The 21,960-nt window shown below is 36.7% G+C and overlaps 4 protein-coding genes across 4 annotated transcripts; all 4 read left to right on the top strand.

The window, feature by feature from the left end:
• Positions 1-2,440: 2,440 nt before the first annotated feature.
• Positions 2,441-6,446, top strand: CBG01874 (the record flags this gene model as incomplete). The annotated part of the gene is made up of 10 exons (XM_045238960.1): positions 2,441-2,583; positions 2,906-3,059; positions 3,149-3,370; positions 3,421-3,747; positions 4,306-4,478; positions 4,593-4,695; positions 4,742-5,057; positions 5,117-5,243; positions 5,354-5,609; positions 6,222-6,446. The coding sequence occupies 10 exons, from the start codon at positions 2,441-2,443 to the stop codon at positions 6,444-6,446; spliced, it is 2,046 nt and encodes a 681-aa protein (XP_045091961.1).
• Positions 6,447-10,404: 3,958 nt separating this feature from the next.
• Positions 10,405-12,013, top strand: CBG27473 (the record flags this gene model as incomplete). Its single annotated transcript, XM_045238959.1, has 5 exons — positions 10,405-10,602; positions 10,651-10,814; positions 10,862-10,986; positions 11,032-11,191; positions 11,239-12,013. The coding sequence occupies 5 exons, from the start codon at positions 10,405-10,407 to the stop codon at positions 12,011-12,013; spliced, it is 1,422 nt and encodes a 473-aa protein (XP_045098042.1).
• A 1,995-nt stretch (positions 12,014-14,008) lies between these two features.
• On the top strand, positions 14,009-15,722 carry CBG27472 (the record flags this gene model as incomplete). The annotated part of the gene is made up of 6 exons (XM_045238958.1): positions 14,009-14,173; positions 14,223-14,425; positions 14,473-14,606; positions 14,654-14,819; positions 14,867-15,186; positions 15,235-15,722. The coding sequence occupies 6 exons, from the start codon at positions 14,009-14,011 to the stop codon at positions 15,720-15,722; spliced, it is 1,476 nt and encodes a 491-aa protein (XP_045098041.1).
• Positions 15,723-17,002: 1,280 nt separating this feature from the next.
• CBG01872 lies at positions 17,003-17,917 on the top strand (the record flags this gene model as incomplete). The annotated part of the gene is made up of 6 exons (XM_045238957.1): positions 17,003-17,058; positions 17,104-17,194; positions 17,238-17,364; positions 17,422-17,536; positions 17,583-17,721; positions 17,771-17,917. 6 exons carry the CDS (start codon positions 17,003-17,005, stop codon positions 17,915-17,917), a joined length of 675 nt encoding a protein of 224 aa, XP_045091960.1.
• Between the last annotated feature and the right edge of the window lie 4,043 nt (positions 17,918-21,960).

Below are 21,960 nucleotides of genomic sequence, written 5' to 3'. Positions count from 1 at the left end.
CACTTCCGTTACCTTCCTTATCGGGAGGAAAAAAATGAGCCACCATTCATCGCTAACTCTTCATTTTCGTACATATCTAGGGTGTTTCAAAAAAGTGAAAGCTGACATGCAAAACGACCAATAACCTTTCGTGTCCTTTTTTCCAAAACGTTTTGAACCTCTCTCTTTCTCTCCTTTTAATTGTCGAGTACTTCCATTGTTGTACTCTCTGTCAGGCCGTCTTGTACATTTCCTTTTCATGACGTACCACTTTTCGAAATTGCTTTTTCAAACGACTTTCGGTGCATGTTGAACGTAGTAAGTGGCAGAGGTTGATATTTGCCAAACGATTAGCTGTAAACTTTGGCTCTGAAAACCAGACGGAACGCCCGGAGAGAGAGTTTCGTGTTCCGCCAAAGAATGTGCATATGTCAACGAGGTAAGTACGACTCAATTTTACAGAAATTCAAGTGTGAAGTTTTCGTATGTTGGCTCTCGCATGTGTTGCGAAGGATCTAGGATTTTTTTTCTATTTAGTTATTCACATTTTCTTCACTGTTCGCATAATGACAACGATAACAATTGTTGCCCTTTTTTGTACTAAAAAAGTGAGAAAAACTGGTTATTTTAGAAATAAGTGGATAGCTGGAAAACTAGGTATTTTCAAAAAAAAATCAGTGCATGCAAAGTTTTTAATATAGCTCTGTTTGAGACCTCCGAAAATTTCAAAATGATCGGAAACTTGACAGCCAAGCCGCAGACTCTTGAAAATGGTGAAAATGGCTAAAATTCAAAAAAAACTCGTTTTGTATATCTTATTGACTGGTACTGTAGCCATGTCTGTTTCGAGGATTAGACGGTTTTTAGTTCGCATCATTAATTTCTTTAATTAATTAATTTCTTCAAAAAATCATTTTTGTAAAGCAATATCTCAAAGAAAAAATTTCTTGAAAACTTTCAGAAGATATAGACTTCTGGGACCGAAAATTTTTCACTTGTCTCAAGTTCATTATAATACAAAAATTAGATCAGAAATATCAAAGTTTTCGTGGGTTACTGTAGTGAAAATTATAGTTGTGACAAAATCAGAATTTTCTTTACAAAAATCTCTGGAATACTCCAACAGATGCATTTACGATAATTCCAAACGTCTTGTGTTTTTTTCTAAATATTTTTACCAAATTTACTGTTACATGTCATTATTATATTCCGAATAGCTTGAATAACCAAATCATTCGAGTTTCACAAAAAAGTTTTTGAACATTTCGAGCACATTTTGTACGAACATTTTGTACGAAGAAAATTCTGAAATTTGTATTAGAAAGGTCAAGAACTTTTGACTTTGAGCTCATTTCTCTCGGTTCCTGTGAGAGGTATGAAAAAGTTGTCAACTGATTAATTGTTTTTCATAATTTCAAAACTTTTTTATCAGTTGACATATTTTTGATATCTGGCATAGGAATTGAGATAATTGAGCTCAAACTTGACATGTCTTTGTGGAAGCTCCTCTATTACAGGTCTCACAGATTGTTTCGGTAGAAAACATGTTTTCTAGGTTCTGCTTCTTCCGGTAAAGATTTGTCACTCGACATTAAAGTTCTTCTACAAAACTTTTTCGTTCCATTTCCATTTATCTTCATCACCCCGCCTTCCCCGACAAAAGTGCTCTCCTTTTTAATTCAATTTCACTTTCTGCCATATAATTGCCCCAATCCATTGTATATCGTCTATCAATTACAAGTGACATGACAAGACTAGGAAACACACGTATATATGTAAGGATGTGTGCGCGGACGTATCGAGAGAGAGGCCCGAAGTGCTCATCGATGTACAAAAGAACAGAAGGCCGTATTACCCCTTGCCTAGGCAATGGATAAGAGGGAGAAAAGGTCAATCCAAAACGTCACATTATGCTGTTAGGCCCACCCCGGGTTGGGAAGGGATGGTCATCCACTTGGCAAATAGCCAACCCGTCCCTCTCAAAGTGTGTTGGGTCTCTGTCTCTATCTCTCTGTGAAAACGGCCCTGACGCGCATCTCTCGTTCTTCCTCCCCCCTCTGTCGTTGTTTTGTGTCTGCGTCTCTTCATCTAATCTGATCTCTCGTCCTTCTGACCCTCTCCTCTACTTGCGTTCACACTCATTAAGGTTCCCCTTTTGAGGTACTTTCCCACGATTTTGCAACTTTTCAAGTTTCAAAATTCCTGTTGTTTTTCTGAATATTGTTTTAAAATTTAATACAAATTGAAATAATACAATACAAAGTTTGTTTTGACAGCCAGCATTTCTTATCTTGACTGATGAACCCCCAACAACTTTCTTTATGATGTTACACTTTTCTCACCTTTATCTTATCTTTCACTTTCTCGGATCGCGGTTTTTTGTCCCTATCTCAATCCACCTTTTTTTTTTCAGAACCAAAAATTCTGGAGCGGAGGAGCTGCCAACTTCAAACAGGCAGTAATGCCTTTAGCTGACATTAACTCATCACTGCCGGTCATTTCTGGAATCGATCCAATTGAATTTTTGCTCACCGTCGCTGTATTTGTCGTCATGATATCCGTATTCACCTTGTGCAGTTGTTGCGGAAATGATAAATCTAACAGGTAAGCCGATTTCTAGAATTTTGTTTAAAAATCAAAAACAATTATATAACATTTGTAGTAAAATTCACTAATTTCCTAAATTAGAAGTTGTTTTGACAACTAAAATTCCTAATTTTTGATCCTTATTGTTCGCGAAAAAACTACTTTTTGATGTGAAAAAATAAGAACGAAGGAAAAACAATGAAAAGGAAGTGTTAGTATTAAAAACATATGTGTGCCCGGTGGGGCGCGCTTGCAATTTTTGAACATACTCGGCAAAATGAAGAGTAGTGGCTTCAAGAATACGGTAACGATCAAACTACTTAAAGTTTTGAATTTTCAGAGAAAAACAAGATGAAACGGACTATGGAGTGGTCACTGTCAGTGGCAACCCTCCAACTACCAACTCCAAAACTGCAGCCGTCCACAACATCAATTTCCGACCCAACCCTGTTAAAGCTCCTCATGATAGACATTCGCAGCCGGTTACAAACATGGTAAGTGTCTAAATCTAATCATGAACATAGAATTAGTCATTTAAAAATGCCTCTTAAAATAGTATAATCGTATAATATCCCAATTCTAGTTACAGAATATGCTGACCTTCAATCGTCAATCGGCGCCAGGTCGAGCGCTTCCTAAATTGCCGGCCGATTTGTATACGGCAATCGACAAAAAAGCTAAACGATCCGGCGGGGTCACCGTAGCCGAAATGGATGATATCCGATTTGTTGATGAAACTGTGAATCCCATGTATGAATGTATCGACGCGGAAACCGATTCGTTTGTAGATCCGCTCTACTCAAAGGTGGGTAGAAAAGTCATGAAGATTAGGGGTCCAGAAATACAAAATTCCAGGTTGGCGAAGTCACCGGACCATCCACCAGCCGTGATCGCAAATACGACTACCCAATCTTCTCTGGCCGACCTCAGAATCGTACTCGTCCTGATGAAACTGTCTATCAAAGCGCTTCGCAGATCTATGCGCCAAATTCTGAAGATCCGTACAGCTCTATCACATCGGAGCGTGGCAGAAATGCAGATGCAAATGATGGGGATAACAGTAGCGCCTACGATCCGGGCTACGCAAAAGTGAACCTGAACAATCAGCCAAAAGCTGGAGCGGATAAGAAAAAGGCGAAGATTGAGAAGACCGAGCGGGAACTTGATCTTTTGTACTCGAAGGTGAGATTTTTAAAGAAAATTCGAGATGTTTCGATAACGGTGTCTCGAAAATTATGAAACTGGCAGTAGTAGGTAAAAAAACAACATAACTGTAATTGTTTATGCCGTATTTCATCAAATAGAAACCTACCCAAACTATCAAATTTAAGCTTGATTATCTCGATTCCTGTGAGATATATGAAACATTTTCCAACTGATGAAGAACAAAATATCAAAAAAAAATAGACTAATTGACAAAATTGTTATGTCTTTCACAGCAACCGAGATAATTGAGTTCAAACTTGACGATTTCAGCAAACTTCTATTTGCGACAGTATGGTAGATTTTTTTGTTCAATTTCGTCTGATAACTAGTTTCTTTGATAACATAAAAACGCAAACAAAAAACCTGCTTCGAAATCTATGAGAGCAATATGCAACTGGGTGTCTTTGATTAATATAAATTAAGAACTCATGGACTGACATTTACGAATTTTACAGCGAGCATTAGAGAATTTTCAGATTTTACGTTGATTCCTATCACTTCCATATCTTATAATAAGCTGTTTCATTATTCCAGATCCGCCGCAACGTATCCCACTATGGAGATGACTCCCAACCCGGTCCCTCCAACCGCCCGGAACCCATCCTTCCAACATATCCCATTGCGGACCCCATACCTCCCAATGTCCCATTTGATGAACAATCAGTTGTTTCCAGCAGAGAACCGTCCTATCGGTACATTACAATGAGGTTAGCATTCATCTTTTGCACTCAAACAACGGAATAGGGCAAAAACTTGTTTCTGCAATTTTGTTGCCATGTCCGCTTCATTAGCAACACATAGTAAGATTAACAACATTATAGAGAAAACGCTGCTGTGGTTCGAGAACGACTTCGGCAACAAGGACAGCTGGATCAGCCAAGGAGGGAACATTACTATTCGACGATTGGCAATGAGTATGAAACAGTGAGTATAATGGGACCAACAAAAAATATCATAGAAAATGTTTCAGATCGCCAATGGAAACATCTCTACACAGAATCCACTCTCCATTGAAACCCAGCGAGCTCCTTTGGCTAATATCTCCACAAGCTCCATAATCGATGCTCCACCTCCACCAACATCACCGATTCCTGGGAGAAGTCGACCTGTATCCTACATTGACACCTATGGAAGTGGAGGACCCGCAATCCCACCACCACCAGACCTTAGATGCTCCCCAGTTCCACCTCGCCCACCAGGGGACGAACATCAGTCTCATGTCTTCTCCATCTCACACGCCGCATCTTCATCAGCGGCGCCACAGCGAGTGACCTATTCGATTGATTGTTAGTTTGAATTGGCAAACAAGAAAAAGGAAAAAAAACTAATGCGAGACCGATTTCAGGCAATGATGCGTATACAATGCCAACAACCAATCGACCGACATCGTCTTTCAGAAGTATGGAGACATTATTGGGGAAGCGGACGGTGGAGGAGAAGGAGACTATTGTAGAGCAGAGATCCACGTTTGCGTGAGTTGATTTTTATTATTATGAGACTTCAGTAATCTGGATTTTGCGCTGAAAATTGGAAATGTCTTCAAATCTTTGACCCCATTTCCTTAATCGCTCAACATTTCCAGAACTGGAGTTCCAATCCCGGCAAATACCAACATCAGTGACTCTATGAGCAGGAGCATGGACTCCTGGGCTGGTCGATCCGTTCATGAAGTTCCTATTCGGCGAGTGGACAGGAATTACGAAGGAGGGGGTCCTGGCGTCGATGTGATTATCTCTGGAAGACGCTATCGGAGTGGTCAGGGTGTGTTGGAAGAACCAACAAGTTCCAGTGCTGCGCAAGAAGTCAAACCAGAGGAGACACGGGAAAGTAGCGCCGAGGTAAGTATTGGTTATGCTATTCTGGGTGGTACTGGTCTAGAACATCAGACGATGTGCAATGAGTAGTCTATATAAATATGTAAAAATCTGGCAGAAATCTGGCAGAAACATGCCTACCGTAACTTCTTTCACAGAACTCCACCCGAACCTTCAGCTTTGAGCTCAATTATCTCAATTTCTGCGAGAGATATCAAAAACTTGTCAACTGATAAAATGTTGATGATATATAATTTATCAGTTTACAATGTTATGATATCTCTCACATGAATCGACATAATTGAGCTCAAAGTTGTCGAATTGGGTGGGCAAATACGGCAAACAGGAATCGTGTTCATTTACTTTCTAAATCAAACTGATTGAAGACTGGATCTTAGAAAATGGTTTTATTACCTACAACCTGTAACATAGTTCTATGGGGTGCTTTAAATAAAAAATGTGTTCTAGAAACTGACCAAGATCTGGCTTCTTTATCCGATTCGGAAACCACTTTGTTCATTTTAAAATCGAAAAAGTTTTTTTCAGTGTCAATAATGATTTAATGTCAATGAGTACCTTTTTACCACTGCAATCAGTCACAAGCTTTCGCAATTTTTAACTTTATCCTGTTTTCAGAAACGCAAAGACCGTACGAAGAGCTCCAGTGAGGATGAAGCAGAGACAGGCCGATCTAGCAGACTGTCAAAAAACAAAAAAGGCTGGAAAGAAGAGACTGAAGAAGAACGGATAAAGCGTCTTGGTACGATCTACACCGCCAACGACTACGTCTGCCAGATGGATATGACCGACCAGAAGCCGTGGCCAATGAGCGGAAATTCCACTAGTTCCAAGAATAACTGATTCATCTTTATTCCTTATAAATTGAACATTCGGGTAACCCTCATGAGCTTTTTCTCTTTCCCGCTTTACGTTGTGTTGTGTTCCAGATCATTTTCTGAGATTTATAGTGTCAAATTGCTTACTTTAATCACACCTAGTCATATGTAATTTTATTTTCTCCCCAGAACTTTCCAAAGTGTTTCTTTTCAAACTTACCCCATTATTTTTCAAAATTTTTATTGTAATCGGTGACAAATCTTCCATCTTGTTATTATTCTTAAAGAATTATCCACATCCATCCCTTGTAAAAAATCTTTAAATTTAATTTTCCCATTTTTTCATTATAAAAGTTATAGTTATGACCAAAATTGGTTGAATAGAGAAGAGATTTGTGTACCCATGGAAAGCTATATTTTGCAGATTTTAGGCGTCAGACCTCCACTTCAACTCCTTCAACCAAATATTGTTATCAGTGAAGTCAGAGGGATCATTTATCTATCTATCAGTCTATCTATCAGTGATGGGATCGCCATTCAAATTGCATACGTTTTGACCTTGAAAGAGTCTTATTGCAAGAACATTGATTACGAATGCATTCAATATGCGCACTTGTTATGAATACAATTTTGGATTTTTTAATACATATTGTATTCAATTTTTAATATCTGGAAACAGATGTCAAAATTACTCGTTTCACGAATGTGAAGAATTACAAGTGCGTTTCGAATTTTAGTTTTCATAGTCTTATCAGTTTAGCCGGGTTGTTCACTCATAAATTTTCAAACATTCTGTGATTATAACGTATTTCTTTTCTCGAAATCTCTCTAGAACTTGAATAAGAAATTGATCGTCTATGATTTTTTCAGTTTTGAAGGAACGACCCATTTTTGAACTTGAAAAATGATTGTAGTTAGTATGAAAACTCGGGGAATAAGAACTGCTATACTGGAGAACTGGTCAAATGAACTTCTGCAAATAGCTTCTACAAATGCGAACTCTCTAAATTAGTTCTCAAAAAAAGACTGAGAAGAATGATTGGATTTAGAAAGTATTCATCTCGTTTTGGAATATTTATATTTTATCAGTTTTTGGCAGATTCTTTTATGTAGTAGGCTTCATTCTGCGAGATCTTATTCTTGGTCAAGCCCTTTTCAGGCTCAAAAATATGTCGTTTTTTCAAAATATTTTCAAAAAGGACAGCTCGTACTCCCATGGAAAATTAAAATTATGTTCTAAACATTCCATATTTCATCAAAAAAATTTTTTGGAAAATCTCATCCAGGACAAAATATTCAAGTTATCCCAACTTTTTAAAAATTGAACTTATTCATTCCATTCTGTATGGCTTATGTTTTTTGTAGCCAGGTTGTATATTTTTATATTTTATTAGGTTGGAAAGTAACTGTTCATTTTTTAATTCGTGAATAACACAAAAACAAGATTAATCCGAGATTGACAGTGTGCACCGTCGTGGTCCACGACATGTTGACAACATTCAGGTAACTTGTGGATACTATCCCTCCAAAAGCCAGCTGGCCGCTAATCAAAGTATTCCTAAAGTGCCGTTTTTATCTCATCGACAGTGTAAAAAATTATTTTCCCTCCAAATGACGTTGCATATCTCCGAATAACCAATAATGAAAGGACCACGTCTGCAGTTTAAGGAAATTGGTCAGCCGTTCATCCAAAGCAGCTTAGGACTGAATTGCATATCCTTTAATAAAACGAGATATTATGTTCCGCGGGAAGTCAAGTAAGACCTGGACCGCTTCAACTGGACGGTTTTTCTTTACGCCTCCTTTTCAAACTCCTGATTTGCTCCTTTCATAATTGGTTATTTAGAAATATGTAATGTCATCCGGAGGGAAAATGTTTAACACTGTAAATGAGATAACATCTGGACTGAAAAAATTCTTTGAGTCGTAGCCTGGTATCCACAAGTTACCTGAACGTTGTCAGCATGTCGTGGACCACGACGGTGCATATTTTGAATATTGGATAATTCTTGTTTTCGGGTTATTCACAAATTAAAAAGTGGACAGTTACTTTTCTTCCAACCTAATAAATGTACTTTTATAAATTCTATATTTTCATTAGGGTTCTGACGGAATGAAAGCCGTACAAGAAAGTCATTTGGTTTTTGATTTTTAATAATCAAGCAAACTTTCAATGACCAATTATGGAAAAGTTAAAAGCTCAAATGGTTTCTATAATATTTGAAGTTGATCCCTTTTAAGAAACTGAAAACCCACATAGAGAAAATTCTTGGCATCCCGTTGAACCAGATTTTCTCTGCTTTTGTTCTGCAATTTTGATGTAAATCTGATTTTTGATATGCTTGCCTATATAACCTTTTCGTAGAGTTAGTTGGTTTTTCTCTAAAATAATTGTCCTCCGTCAATGTCTATTTTTCTTTTTCAAAGAAATATTTTTCACTTCTTTGGGCGTTGAGAAAATCCGCACGAGAAAGGATCAAAAATGGAAATGGAGATTTAGAGAAACGAGACGTGAAAACGCTTTCATATGCTTTCTTCGTAAAGTTGAAAGATGTAACTCTGAGTAAATGAAGTTTTTAAACGCGCGAAAATATTTTCAAGTCTAGTTCAAAATTTGGGCGGTTCTTTCGAAAAACTACTTTATTTTCCTGGTTCTCCAGGAATTTATTCATTTTTCCAGTATGTCATTGGATAAAAGAAAATAGCGAAAAAAATTTGAATTTGAAGCATTTCGACTGATTTTCAAAGTGTTTAATGTTCCAAGTTATCTTTTTTTTATACATTGTGTTGGGCATTTGCCAATAACACAATACAATTAAAACTAGCAATAGAGATGAAAGTTCAGAAAATCTTCTAAACGTAAAATCTTTTTTCAGAATACATTAAAACTGTTTTGAAATTATAACTAATTATATTGCATGCGGACCTTTAAAAACGGGTCATTTTGCAATTAACAATTTCACATATTGACGTTCTAGTGCCTCAAGTTACAAACCGCTGGATCAGTATTTCGAACGTGCGATACGGTAAGATGCAAGGTGTCCGGTTGTGAGGATCCCAAAATCTAGACATCCATAATTCCCTTTTTCAAACCTCTCAAGGTCTTGAGCATCTTATTTCTCTGACCTAGTTAGTCAGCGTTTGAATACGGATCTTGTGGAGGAAACGCACTAACCATTCATTTATGGCGTCAGTCACCCATTCAAACCCTATTCAAACAATTGAGCTTGGGTCATCCTTGTATTACATAATGTGGATTTATTTAGAATGTCTCGTTGTGTGTTCTCCCTGTGATCTCTTTTGGACCACAAAGGGGGAAGCCAGGTGGAAGAGGCCAGTCTAGTCAATGATTACTTAAGCCATCTCACGTTTTCTTTGCTGTCTATGCTTTCTTAGTCTGCCCTCCCGGGTTTTATTCTTTGAGGAGTTTTTGCTTCACTTTCAGCTCCTTTATCTCATAAACTTGCAACAAAAAAAAACTGTAAAACTCAAATATATAGCATCTCCTAATTAAACGCCTTCCTTTAAAAGAACAATTACTGAACAGTGCTGCAAAAATTAGAACGCCGCAATCAAATTGAATGGAGTTGCTAATAAGTATCCTCAAAAAATAATTTACCATCAACCAGATCATTAATTTGCAGCACTTTAGCGAGGGTTGAGACATATTGCAGTATGCAAGTAGCGAGATTAATTTTTGACTATTGTTTCTATTGCCCATTTAGCTCTTTTCTATGTATTTCTGCAGCTGTTTGTTTCGGTAGGACCTCCAAAGAATCTCTATTTGCATAACCGATTCTCATACCTTTTATCAAGAATGTGTGGGGACATAACCGCATATATGTTTGTTCTTACAAATAGTATGAAACGTTTGGATAGCAAAAACAACCATAGCTTTTTTTGAATACCGCGTTTTGTCAAAACGTGGTATAGTAGAGAAAATTTTGTTTCAAATTCGTAATGCTTCTTTCAGATTCACATCAATGACTTCTAATCAACCCTTCCTCAATCAATTGTCTATTTTTGAGACAAATTCTGATGAAGAGAATGACACCGCGGTTAAAGACATCCCAGTTGGACCATTTTTCGCAAACGTTGACATTATCCGTGACAAAATTCTCCAGATTGATGATTCTTCTGATTATAAAGCCGACTTCATATGTTGGGCAATGATGATGAAAGTGAGTTATATTGATGCCGCTTGAATTCAACAGAAATTTTTTTAATAGAATGTGGATGTAAGAGCCGAATACGCATTATTCAAGATGGGAAGCGGTTATAAAAAGGATGTGCTGAAAATTTATTTATCTCCTGGAAATGTATATTATTGGTATCCAACTATATGCGTAAACGGAACTTCTGTTGATATGCGTAAAGCTTCACTTTTTCTACAGTAAGTTCGACACGCCAAAATTGAGATACACTGCTCTGAAAATCCAGATACCTCCACGATTACGTTGACGGCAATGTCACTGAGGTTCAAATTATCAATCAGTACAGGAAACGTCTGCGGATCTCAAGACTGCTTCATCGAAAAATAATTCAAACCCTGATTGGCTCGGAAAGTAGGCTTTTAATTATACTATTATTCAAATTGTCCATTATTCCAGAGAAACATTTGAAAAAGGTGTTCGGGATGGATCAACTCTGCGGGGGATGCAAACTTTGTTTCGATTTGGTGGATAATCTGGAAGAGCATAGTTTAGTCACATGGAAAATGTTGAGCCGTGGATCTAATACTGTGTTCAATCACATCTCAGTCCCTGAGTTGTAAGTTTTCTTATTATTACTCTAAATTTGAATCGAAGAAATTTCAGGCTAATGTTTCAAATAGCTCAACGATGCATGAATAGCACCAGTGACAAGGAAAGCTGCATGAAGCTCCTTTCAAGTTTTATTGAAGACAATATTTCCGTAAAAAAGCTGACGATTCCATCCCCCAGATATGACGGGCCTCCGGTGGAAGTTTTGGTAGCAATTTTGAAGCAGTGGAAAGTGAGAAGCGCTGTTCTGGACGTGCATGATTTCCAGGAATATTGCGAACTTGGCAACAAAAAACAGTTTTTCACAAAATTCTGTTTTGGAAGAAAAGACGAAGAATTGTCTTGGGAGTCAACGCATTTCATTGAGTCACTTACCATTAAGTTTACCTTCTCTGGACGCGTGTTTCGGCAGTTGCAAGAATTATTGAGGAACTATACGAAGCTATATCGCATCACTAGCAAAATCCGAAAAGTAGTGTCTTCAACTCAACACTGTGCCATTGTCTTCTCAGGGAAATTTAACGATCACCGAATTCGAAGCAACGTGATCATCATCCCATGTATCGTCAATACGGGGAACATGGAGAAGCAGTCCAACTTTACAATGGAATTCTTCCTTCCGCTCAATGTGGCAATCGACGCGGAATCTTTCCTCAAAAGATTGAATGCTTCCAAGCTTAATTCCTGGATACTTTCAACAATTGCTTCCGACCAAGAGCGTGAGCTGCCATTAAATGAGCAACACGAGAACTGCAAGTGGGAAAAGATGAGATTCTACAACAAGATTCGGAGCAACTGGATTATTTTGCATGTTTGTACCAAAGCTTGATTTTCAAAAAGCATTTGAGCTTTTGTGTTATCAATTGAAAACTTTACATTATCCCCAATTCCGAATATTTGAAAAACCTGTGAAAACATGTGTTATCGATTCAAAACTTTTGATTGTTGCTATTCCCTTTATGAGTATTTTTATGCATCGGATAAAAATACTCATAAAGGGAGTTCCTTCTTTCTTCATGTCATCAAATATTTATTCACACCCTCCAAATCAATCAAAAATGTATGACAGTGTTTTTCTCATGTATGGTTTTATAAGAAATATGATATCTAATAAATAATTGTAGCTAACAATTCAATTTCCCATGAATCTCCAAAGTTTCCTCACTTCCACACAATTCTGCTATCAACGCCGAATCCTCCCTCCAAAAATTGGATGTTGCCAATACAAACGACGTGATTTCCACAATTGTTTCCGACCAAAAGCGTGTGAGCTGTAATTAAAAAAGCAAGACCAGGGATAGAAACAGAAAAAGATGAGATTATTCAACAAGGAATAATGAAAATTGGAGTATTTTGCATGCTTCTCCCAATTCTGAAATTTCCAAGAATTTTTAGGAACATATGTTATTGATCAAAACGCTTCATTGTTGTTATTTTCTTTATGAGTATTTTTATGTATTGAATGATATTCGACACACTCCAAATCACTCAAAAATGCATGATGCTGTCTTATATATGATTCTGCAAAAATTTGATTTCTAATGAACATTTCTCGGAAACAATTAATATTCTCATCGATCCTGAGCTTCCTGAAAATGTTGCGAAGATTCCCGATAATACGATATCTTTCTCGGGCCCAAGGTGTCAACATCCTGGTTAAATTTTAATTGCGGCGTTTACATGGAGAGTATCATTTCCGAATTAATGATGATATGAGTGCACGGGGAGCTGAACGTTGGTTAAAAGTAGGTTCAAAATGTAGTCTTCTTGCTTTTTTCTTCAAAAACGCTCACAAACAACCACTGCCTGCCGAGACACTAAGAAAGATACGAATCTGAGAAGTGACCCCAAAGAATGATGTGTTCTCGACTGCTAGATCGGCAGGGAAACAAACGGCTGTCTCCTTTCAAACTTGATTTTCACCAGTTGTTCTTTCCTGCACTTTTCTCGTGGTTCGATTTTTTGTATTCTTTCTTTCAAAGTTCCTACTTTCCTTCTCTTACTTTCCTAACGTTTTTATGCATTGTTCTTTTTTAATGGTGCATATTTTTCAGATTCTTCGACAAGAATCGTGAAAACTGGATTATTTTGCTTTTTCAAATCCTGAAACTTCCAACAATTTTTCCAAATCACTTAAAAATGCATAATGGTGTCTCATATCTCATATGTGATTCTCCAAGAATTGTCTCATATGTGATTCTTAGATCAGTATTGTCTCAGAATAAACGATTAACTGAATGCGCGGGAGCTCAAAATTAATTGAAAATAGGCTCCAAATAATGTAGTCTTCTCAGATTCGCAAACGATCAAGGAAAGCGGAGAAACGGAGAAAGATACAAAATGAAGGGAGTACAACACAGAATTTATCATTAATGAATAATCCTGACTCTGGGTGGTTATAAATTCCTAGCCTACGTTAAGACTCTGCTTTGTGCTGATGGCTGCTAGATCGATGGAGAAACAAACATCTGGCTCTTTTTAATTTCCGTTTTGTGCCAGCTGTTCTGCTGGGAACAAAACCAAAAAAATTTGCATTTGTTCACATTTGATATTTGGGAACACACATTTCTTTCAGTTCGATTTTTCTTCGAAAGAAAAAAAAACTCTTCCACCTCATATTTTTTCTGGCATATAAAATACACAGTGCCTTTCTTTTTACCTTTTTTTCCTTCATGTTCGTCTTTCTCCTATATATTTCTGATGTTCTTTTCTGTGAAATTCGGATGATTCCTTTTTGATCCTATGAAATTTGGATGTTCCTTCTTCACGGCTTTCAAAACATATAAATTTAAGTTAACGAAAAATCTGATGCTTTTTCAGAGCCATGAATGCTGAAAAAGATCCAATGATTTCGGAAGAGCTACCAAAGTCGCAGACAAACATTCAGTTTTGTTTTGGAAATGATGTCATCAGAGCTCGCATTATGGATTTCACACTCAAACATAATCCACTGACAAATCAAGGTGCTAAGGAGATTCTCGCGTTGAGAGTGAGTAATTTATTTGCAATTGATTTTCAAAAAAATCACATACTTCCAGACTGTTAACAAAAGCATGAACGTCTTCATGCTCTCCGAATACCGGCACCGTTCGCTTTCAAATAAGATTTCATTCAATAGCTCATCCAGGGATAACGCCCCTTGGGATTTCGACTTATTAGCCGAAGAACAGCAACTGCAATTCTTTAAAATTAACGTTAATAAGTATCGAGTGAAGCTATCAGAGCTCTCAAATTTCTGCAGGTATAACGATGTGTATATCTCAGAGCAACTTAATGTTGAAGTTTCAGGTTTTTCAACTACCATCGAATTCATCCAATGAATGATGGAGCTGAGATCCATGTTTCGGACATATGCACGCGCTATCCTCACTTGAATAAATTTATCCACAAGGAAATTATTGAAACTTTATATGGATCAAAAAGTGAGTTTTTATGATTTATCTAGCAGTCTAGAAATGGGTTTTTTCAGAGTCCCATTTGAAAAAAATTTTCGGAATGAATTTATTTTGTAAAGGATGTGAGACTTGCTTGAATTTTTGTGATGGATGCGACGAGCACAACTTCGTAACTATGAAAAAATTGGAATATGGATTTCCAGATGGTAAAGTTTACCAAACCATTGAATTGTCTATAAGGTGTGTTCAAACCGATTGTTTTCAATTTTTCAATTTTTAATTTACAGAATTCAAAATGAAATTATTGAAAGATTTATTGACACCACCACTCAAGACGAGAATATGAAAACTTTGGCAGAGTTCATTCGGAGCAATTTCATTGCCAAGAATATTATCTTTGGAATGGATACCCATGCGACTACAATTATCCCAGTTGATTTTTTCTCGCTTTTTATCAATCAATGGAGTGCAAAATCGGCGGAAATTAAATTGTGCTGGGACAACGAAGACGCTAGCAAAGGGACCCATTTTGGACGTTTTTCGGATTTAATTAAACGGCAACCAGATGGCCATGAGTCTGCTATAAAATGGAGTGTAAACAGCATAGGTGATTTGAAACACTACAATTCATCTTATTGAGATTTTTGCTTTTCAGAATTGCTCACGCGAAATGAAGGATTAGACAATATGATTTCGAATTTCCGGAAAATTATGCCGTCGAAAAAAATTGTTCTAGACAATGTATGGATGTTCATGCACGTACCAAATGAATGGGCATACCCCAGGAAAGGACTGGCTCAGGATTTTGTTATGAATCAAATCACAAACTATGCCACCGATGAAAACTTCTCCAATTTCGAACTGGAGATAGCCGTTCCTGCAGACGCGACATTTGCTGTAGACAAGCTTTGCGGAATGTTAAGGCAGCTTGGCCGTAGTTGGGAAGTCCGAGAAACCATCTATGGAAAAGAAATCTGGTGCAGATGTGGTCGCAGATGGACAACGTACGCAATGGCGAACAACAGAATCCAAGGCCGGCTCAATATATCTATGATAGAGTACATCCCAAACTCCCGTTTTCGATGTCACAGTGGATTTCCATATTCAACCGAACCTAGCTGGTCTGATGACGAGGATGAATAATTCTTGAGTATTCGGAATTAGGAATTTTGAGAAAATATTCTCAAATAGTTTAATTCTTTAATTTTTTTTTCAAAAATGATTCCAAGGATGAGCGAAATAAACGTTTTCATTATTATTGAGGAATTTTTCTAATTTCAGGTTTGAATGAGGTGGAAGGCATGAAAAATCGGCTCTTTCCGGGAAGAGTGGTCCCAAAGCAGGACCGCCGGTTACAACGAAGTTCGACACCGGTCCCATTTGTCCGATAATGGTTTCATTGATCCAAAAACGGTCCCAATGTTCCGATAACGGTCGTAACTTGCCGTAAACGGTCCCAACCAGGCTTGAAAAATGTGCTCTGGAATTTTTTTCAGAATGCTCCGATTTTTGGTTTCGCGTTATAGGCTCACATTTAAGCAAAAATATTTTTTTTCTGACAATAATGTAAAATAGGTGTTCCAGCCTAAGCCTATAATTTCAGATTTAAAAAAAACACGCTGGCAAATATCCCAATTTTCCCAGTAAGCATGGTTGGGACCGTTGTCGTACCGTTGGGACCGTGTCGGACTAATGGGACCGTTGTCGAAATTTGGGACCGGCTGTCCGAAGATGGGACCGTTTTTCCCGAAAAGAACCGAAAACCCCTTTATTAATTTCCTATTCCTTGGATTCCGTAAACACTCTAATAGAAGACCACAGAAACCGGCAACTTGGAGCTCAAATATCTCGGTTTCTGTAAAATGTATCAAAAAGTGGTCAACGAACAAAATGTTGGTCACCATATAAACATTTTGCTAGTTGACCTCTTTTGGATATATTTTTACAGAGACCGCGATAAGTGATATGTCAAAATATTCGAAGAATTTCGATCATCTGAACTTTGTTTCGTTCCCTCAAAAAATTCAAATTTTGATCATTAACCACTCAAGTGGAATACAAATGATTTCTGAGAACAAAATGGTGATAAAATGATTTTGATCTCTTCTTTGATCCTTATTCTTCACACACAGACTTTCACAATATTACCTGAAGCATATTCTAATCTCTTCAATGAAACGCCTATTTTCTAAAAGATTGGCACCAAAAACCTCATATTTGTATGAGTATCATCTTTTATTAATCTTTGAGACCAGTTATCTGGTACAAACTTCAAGAAGTAGTCCTCATAAAATCTCATTATACGGAATACAAAAAACCTATCCCCTACAATTTCAAAGATCAAAGTCGACTTTTCGACTTCCGGTCAGAAAAAAGTTTGTATATAAAACTACCGAAAAATAATGATTTTACTCAAAGAAGGTATGAACCAAATTATTTACTATGGATCTATTGAGAACATGCCGCTGTATAATTGCAGGTTGGATTATGAAAAGTTATGTTTTCTAATAGTTTGAATTTACAGCGCTCATTCTTCTGAGGAATGGTCTCGACTTTATGGAGAACGTCATCCGTATCTAGGACACTTTGATATCGTTTTTGGAACTGTCGTAAATGTAAGAAAAAGGATTTCAAAACTTTTTGAACAATTAATTATAGATTCTTTATATCCCAATTATATCCGTGATGTTCCAAAAGGAGTTTTATAAAATGTCATGTTTCAAAATAATGATATGTTTGGGGATCAATGATATGCTGGCTCTATGCGTCAATTCTATTATCACTGGTGTTCTGGCTGTACAGGGAGCTGTTTAATGCACTTAACCTAATTTCAACTACATAGTTGGATCAATCATCCTAGGATTGTGGTGCTGCTCATGTATCATTGTGATGGGACTAGTTGCTAATAGGCTTCTGGAGATGGGAAAATCTTCAAGGGCACAGGCACTCTTCCAAGGGTACTAATAAAAAACAAATCCTTCAAATTAAGTTTAATTTTTTCAGAAATCGCACCTATATCTTTATGCTCATCCCTGTGATGTATGGATTGTATTTTATGATTTTTACAAACCCAGTGGGGTTTAATTCAAAGTATTACACCTGGCTTTTCGATCCCATGATCAACGAAAATCATTCTGAACAGGTAATCAGAAACATTAGTTCAAACGTTAGTCCACATTAAGAAATTTCAGCACCGCAACATTCCTCATAGCATCAATAATGTTTTAATTGTTGCCATAACTTGTATCTTGTATGTTTGGCTCTATTTCTTGATTAAGAATCAGATGAGTATGATCAGTTGGAAAAGTTTCATTTATGAAAGGTCACTAGCTTTTTGATTTCGGACCTGTTGATTAATTGAGGTCACTTTGCAGAACACCTTCCAAATTTTGATTTTAAGCTGGCAGCAAAAGTTTTCAATGCTGGCATATAGGTACCATCTGGAGGATTGTTTTTGGAAAGCAAAGTGTCCTCACAATTTCAAATCCTAGTTTCATATTACCGTATTTGCTCTAACGGAACTTCACATAAACAGCAAACTTTGAGTTTAATTATCTCGATTTCTGCGAGTGATATCAAATTGTTGTCACCTGATTTTTTGAGAAATAGTTTACCAGTCAACACATCTTTGATATCTTTTACAGAAATCGAGAATTGAGCTTAAAGATGACGGGGTGGGCTCCTAAAAGAGGGAATATGGTATGAAAAAGTTGAAAAAAAAGAGAAGATTGAACTTTTCGAATAATTAGAATTACTTCAAATATGAAATGCATATTTTAAGATTTCACAAGTTCCATGAGACGGTGTTGGTCAGACTTACTCATCATGTAATTTTTTGTGAATAAGAATATACGAGCACTGTAGCTTGAATTATCACGCCTCCTGATGAACAGATCAAACTTGTTCGAAATGAATTTAAAAAACGTATATTGTATTTTCTCGAAAAGCCCACTCTATACATTCCCTTTGAACTGAAAGATAACAAATCTTTGTTAACTGTTTAAAAATGTATCACTTAATGATAAATAATTGATCAGTGGACTTTTTTTTTATATCTGTTGAAGGAGCCGAGATAATTGAGCTCACAACGCACGCGTTGGGTTTGCTGGTCCTGTCAGATATTTCAGACATATAAAATCAATTTTTGCATTTTCATATTTTTACTATCAAAATTTCCCAGTTTACAACTCTTTTTTTTTCCTCAGAATCGAGATACCATAAAATCTGTATTAATATTGCGCCTCTATTTGAATTACCCTTCTAATAGAATTGCACCCCTTGAGGGTACTTGAAAAATAGACTTGCAGCCTTTAATTGAATTGCCCCCGTAATACAATTGCATCTGCAGCAGTATTGCGGCTCCGCCGGGAGTACTGTACAATTTTTAGTCTGTGACACCGTGACGAACAGTTATTTTTCGAATTTCTTTTTTTTAAACTACCTACCTAATTTCTGGTTTATGTTTATTTTTCTTTGTTTTTTAACAATATTTTCCATTTATTGAAGCGAGCAAAACGAGCAACGAGTTCTGATGAAGACCTAGAAGACGTGGAAAACGTGTTCGACGTGGAAAAATTGGATGACGTGGAACACGTGGAAGACGTGGATAACGTGGATTACAAGCTTACGGTGGTGAAATGGGCAGAACCGCGAAGATGATGAGGCAATTCGTTGTTTCAAGAAAGATGGAGAAATTCCAAAAGGCGTACAGTTAGTGAAGACAAGACGAGCAGAACAAGAAATGGAAGAAATTCAGGAGATTTTGGGAGATATTGAAATTGAGGAAGACGATGGAGAAGTGAACCATGCCGAAGAAGAAGACAATAACTATGACAGTGACGCCTCGATGTTTTGATTTTTTAAAATATGCGATAATTTTCTTTTTGTTTTGTTCAATTTGTTACTTTTTTTGTTGATTTTTTAATAAAACTGTTTTTTTTCAAAATTTTAACCTCAAATTGTAGTTTGAAAAATAGAATTGCAGCCTCTATTTGAATTGCCCCTCTAATATAGTTGCACCCCTTGAGGTGACTTGAACAATAGACTTGCATGCAATATTAATACAGATTTTACGGTAATCAGAAATTCCGTGGAAGAGATTATGTGATTGTTTTTTTTTAAGTTTTGAAACACTGAAACAAACATGATGATCAGAATGAAACTTTTTGCAATATTCTAAAACAATACACATTTTACAATATAAACGAAATATCGAAAAATGTTTTAGCCCTTATCGCACTTTTCAACAAGATTTATGACTTTCTTAGTTTTTATATCATCCTTTGTTCACCAACTGACTAATACGGGTATCTCAAAACCTTGTAAACCCAGGTTTTGATGAAATTTTCAGGATAGAAAAATCAGGGAAACCTCTTGCCCCCCCCCCCTCCGCCAAATTTTGAAACTCTGAAACTAACAGGATGATCTGAATATATATTTTCAGAACATTCAAAACCAAAATAACAAAGCCTCTGACTTTCATAGTTTTTATATCATTCTCTTTTCACCAATTGACTCACAGGATATGTTCTACATACACCAAAGGATTAAAGCAAGCACAAATTGTACACTCTCCAGAGGACTTATTCTCCGATTCGTATTTTGCATCAAAACGGCTTTCAAAACACATTTCAAAACGAAGAAAAACACAATTATGAATACATCTTTGCTATTGTTTTCTCTGAAAGCTTCTCCCTGTTTTTTCCATTATATAGAACATTGACCACCCAATGCTAGCTGATCATATTCTTGTTTACTGCTTTAATTATTAGGTGCTCCCACAAATTGTGTTCTGAACACTAATTAGTATTCAGTACCTCCAACAGTTCTCCGAATTTGCAAAACTGCAGAAAAAAGGGCGCACAGTCACGCGGGTGTTGGCGAACGCCACCTCTCTCACTTTTTATTTTCCGATGGGAATCGTTGTACGAGGTACTATTTCCCTCTCTTTCTGTTTTTTATTCTCTTCTCATTCAAACAACCTTCGTGTTCTATCACCAAACACCCATTTTCCTCTCTTCCTCTCTCTCCGTGCGTCTGTATTCTGCAAAACTTTGAAAGATAAAAAATGGGGAACAAAGTCATAAATACCGGCAATAACGGTGTGGAAGACGGTGGTGGAGGAGAGTGCGCGGGATAGCGATACGTTTGAATTAGACCAATTAGTCATCATTATAAGTATTTTTTGTTATCTTGCTAAAATTAATCCCTTTTATCTTTTTCTTCTTTTCGTAGTACCGTTTTTTCCCGACCACCCGGTTAGTTTTCTAATCAAGTTGCGTCCTTGCACTTTATATAAGGCCAAAACCTACAGTGTTAGCCATAAATATACAAAAAAACACGTTTTTTCAGTTTGTTTTGACCATTTCCAGGACCCTGAAGCTCGGCTGTCAAGAGTCCGATCACTTTGAAAATTTTGACCGGTATGAAATAGACTTAGAATAATTACTTTGCATATACAGAATTTTTTGAAAATTCCTAGTTTTCAAGTTATTTGCTGATTTCTAAAGGACACCTCCGTTTTTTTCTGTTTTTGTCGTAGAAACGGGAGAAAACAGGTGTCCGTCCTCCGGAATTCACAAGGGAACCTTTTTATTAGATATACAGGATGAAAGGGCGTATTCAAAAACCATTAAATCCGTTTTCCGAGTCTTCTTGAAAGACCTCCAAAGTGCTGAAATTCCACCACCAAAAATCACTTTTTCAGTGTCAAATCGGCACTTTTCAAATGTTATTTTCTCCACTCCTATAAGGTTTAAAACTTTGAAATGTCTTGTGTTATACCTAAAATTATGTGTAATTACATATTTTTACATTTTCAACACAAAACTCATTTTTCGACAAATTTTGGAAAGTGTCAAAATTTGCCTACACTTTGAGTGAGCGCAAGTGTCCACGTTCGGTAAGTTTTTTGATGAAAATGTCTGAAATATAAAATTTCTCATAGTTTTAAGTATAAGACAAAAAGTTTCAAATTCTTAAACCTTTTAGGAGTGGAGAAAATCGTATTTGAAAATTGCCGATTTGACACTGAAAAAGTGATTTTTGGTACTGAAAAAGGAATTTCAGAACTTTGGAGGTTTTTAAGCAAATTTTGAAAACGGATTTATAACTTTTGAGAGACGCTCATTCATTCTAAATAGTTAGTATTTGCAAGTTAAAGGATAAACTTAAAAGGTTTCTTTGTCAGCAAATAACTGGAAAACTAGAAAATTTCCAAAAAATCTGTAAATGCAAATTTTTCATTCTAGGGATGTTTTTTAAACCTCCAATAATTTCAGGGTTATCGAACATTTGACAACCGAGCTCCAGACTCCTAAACGCGGTCAAAATCAACTGAAAAACAGGTTTTTTCATAAATTAACCAAAGTAGGACGAAACC

Source organism: Caenorhabditis briggsae, assembly GCF_000004555.2.
Source record: "Caenorhabditis briggsae complete genome, chrX, whole genome shotgun sequence".
NCBI classification, from domain to species: domain Eukaryota; kingdom Metazoa; phylum Nematoda; class Chromadorea; order Rhabditida; family Rhabditidae; genus Caenorhabditis; species Caenorhabditis briggsae.
Note: the sequence above shows the minus strand (reverse complement) of the source record. Positions and strands in the feature narration are given on the sequence as shown.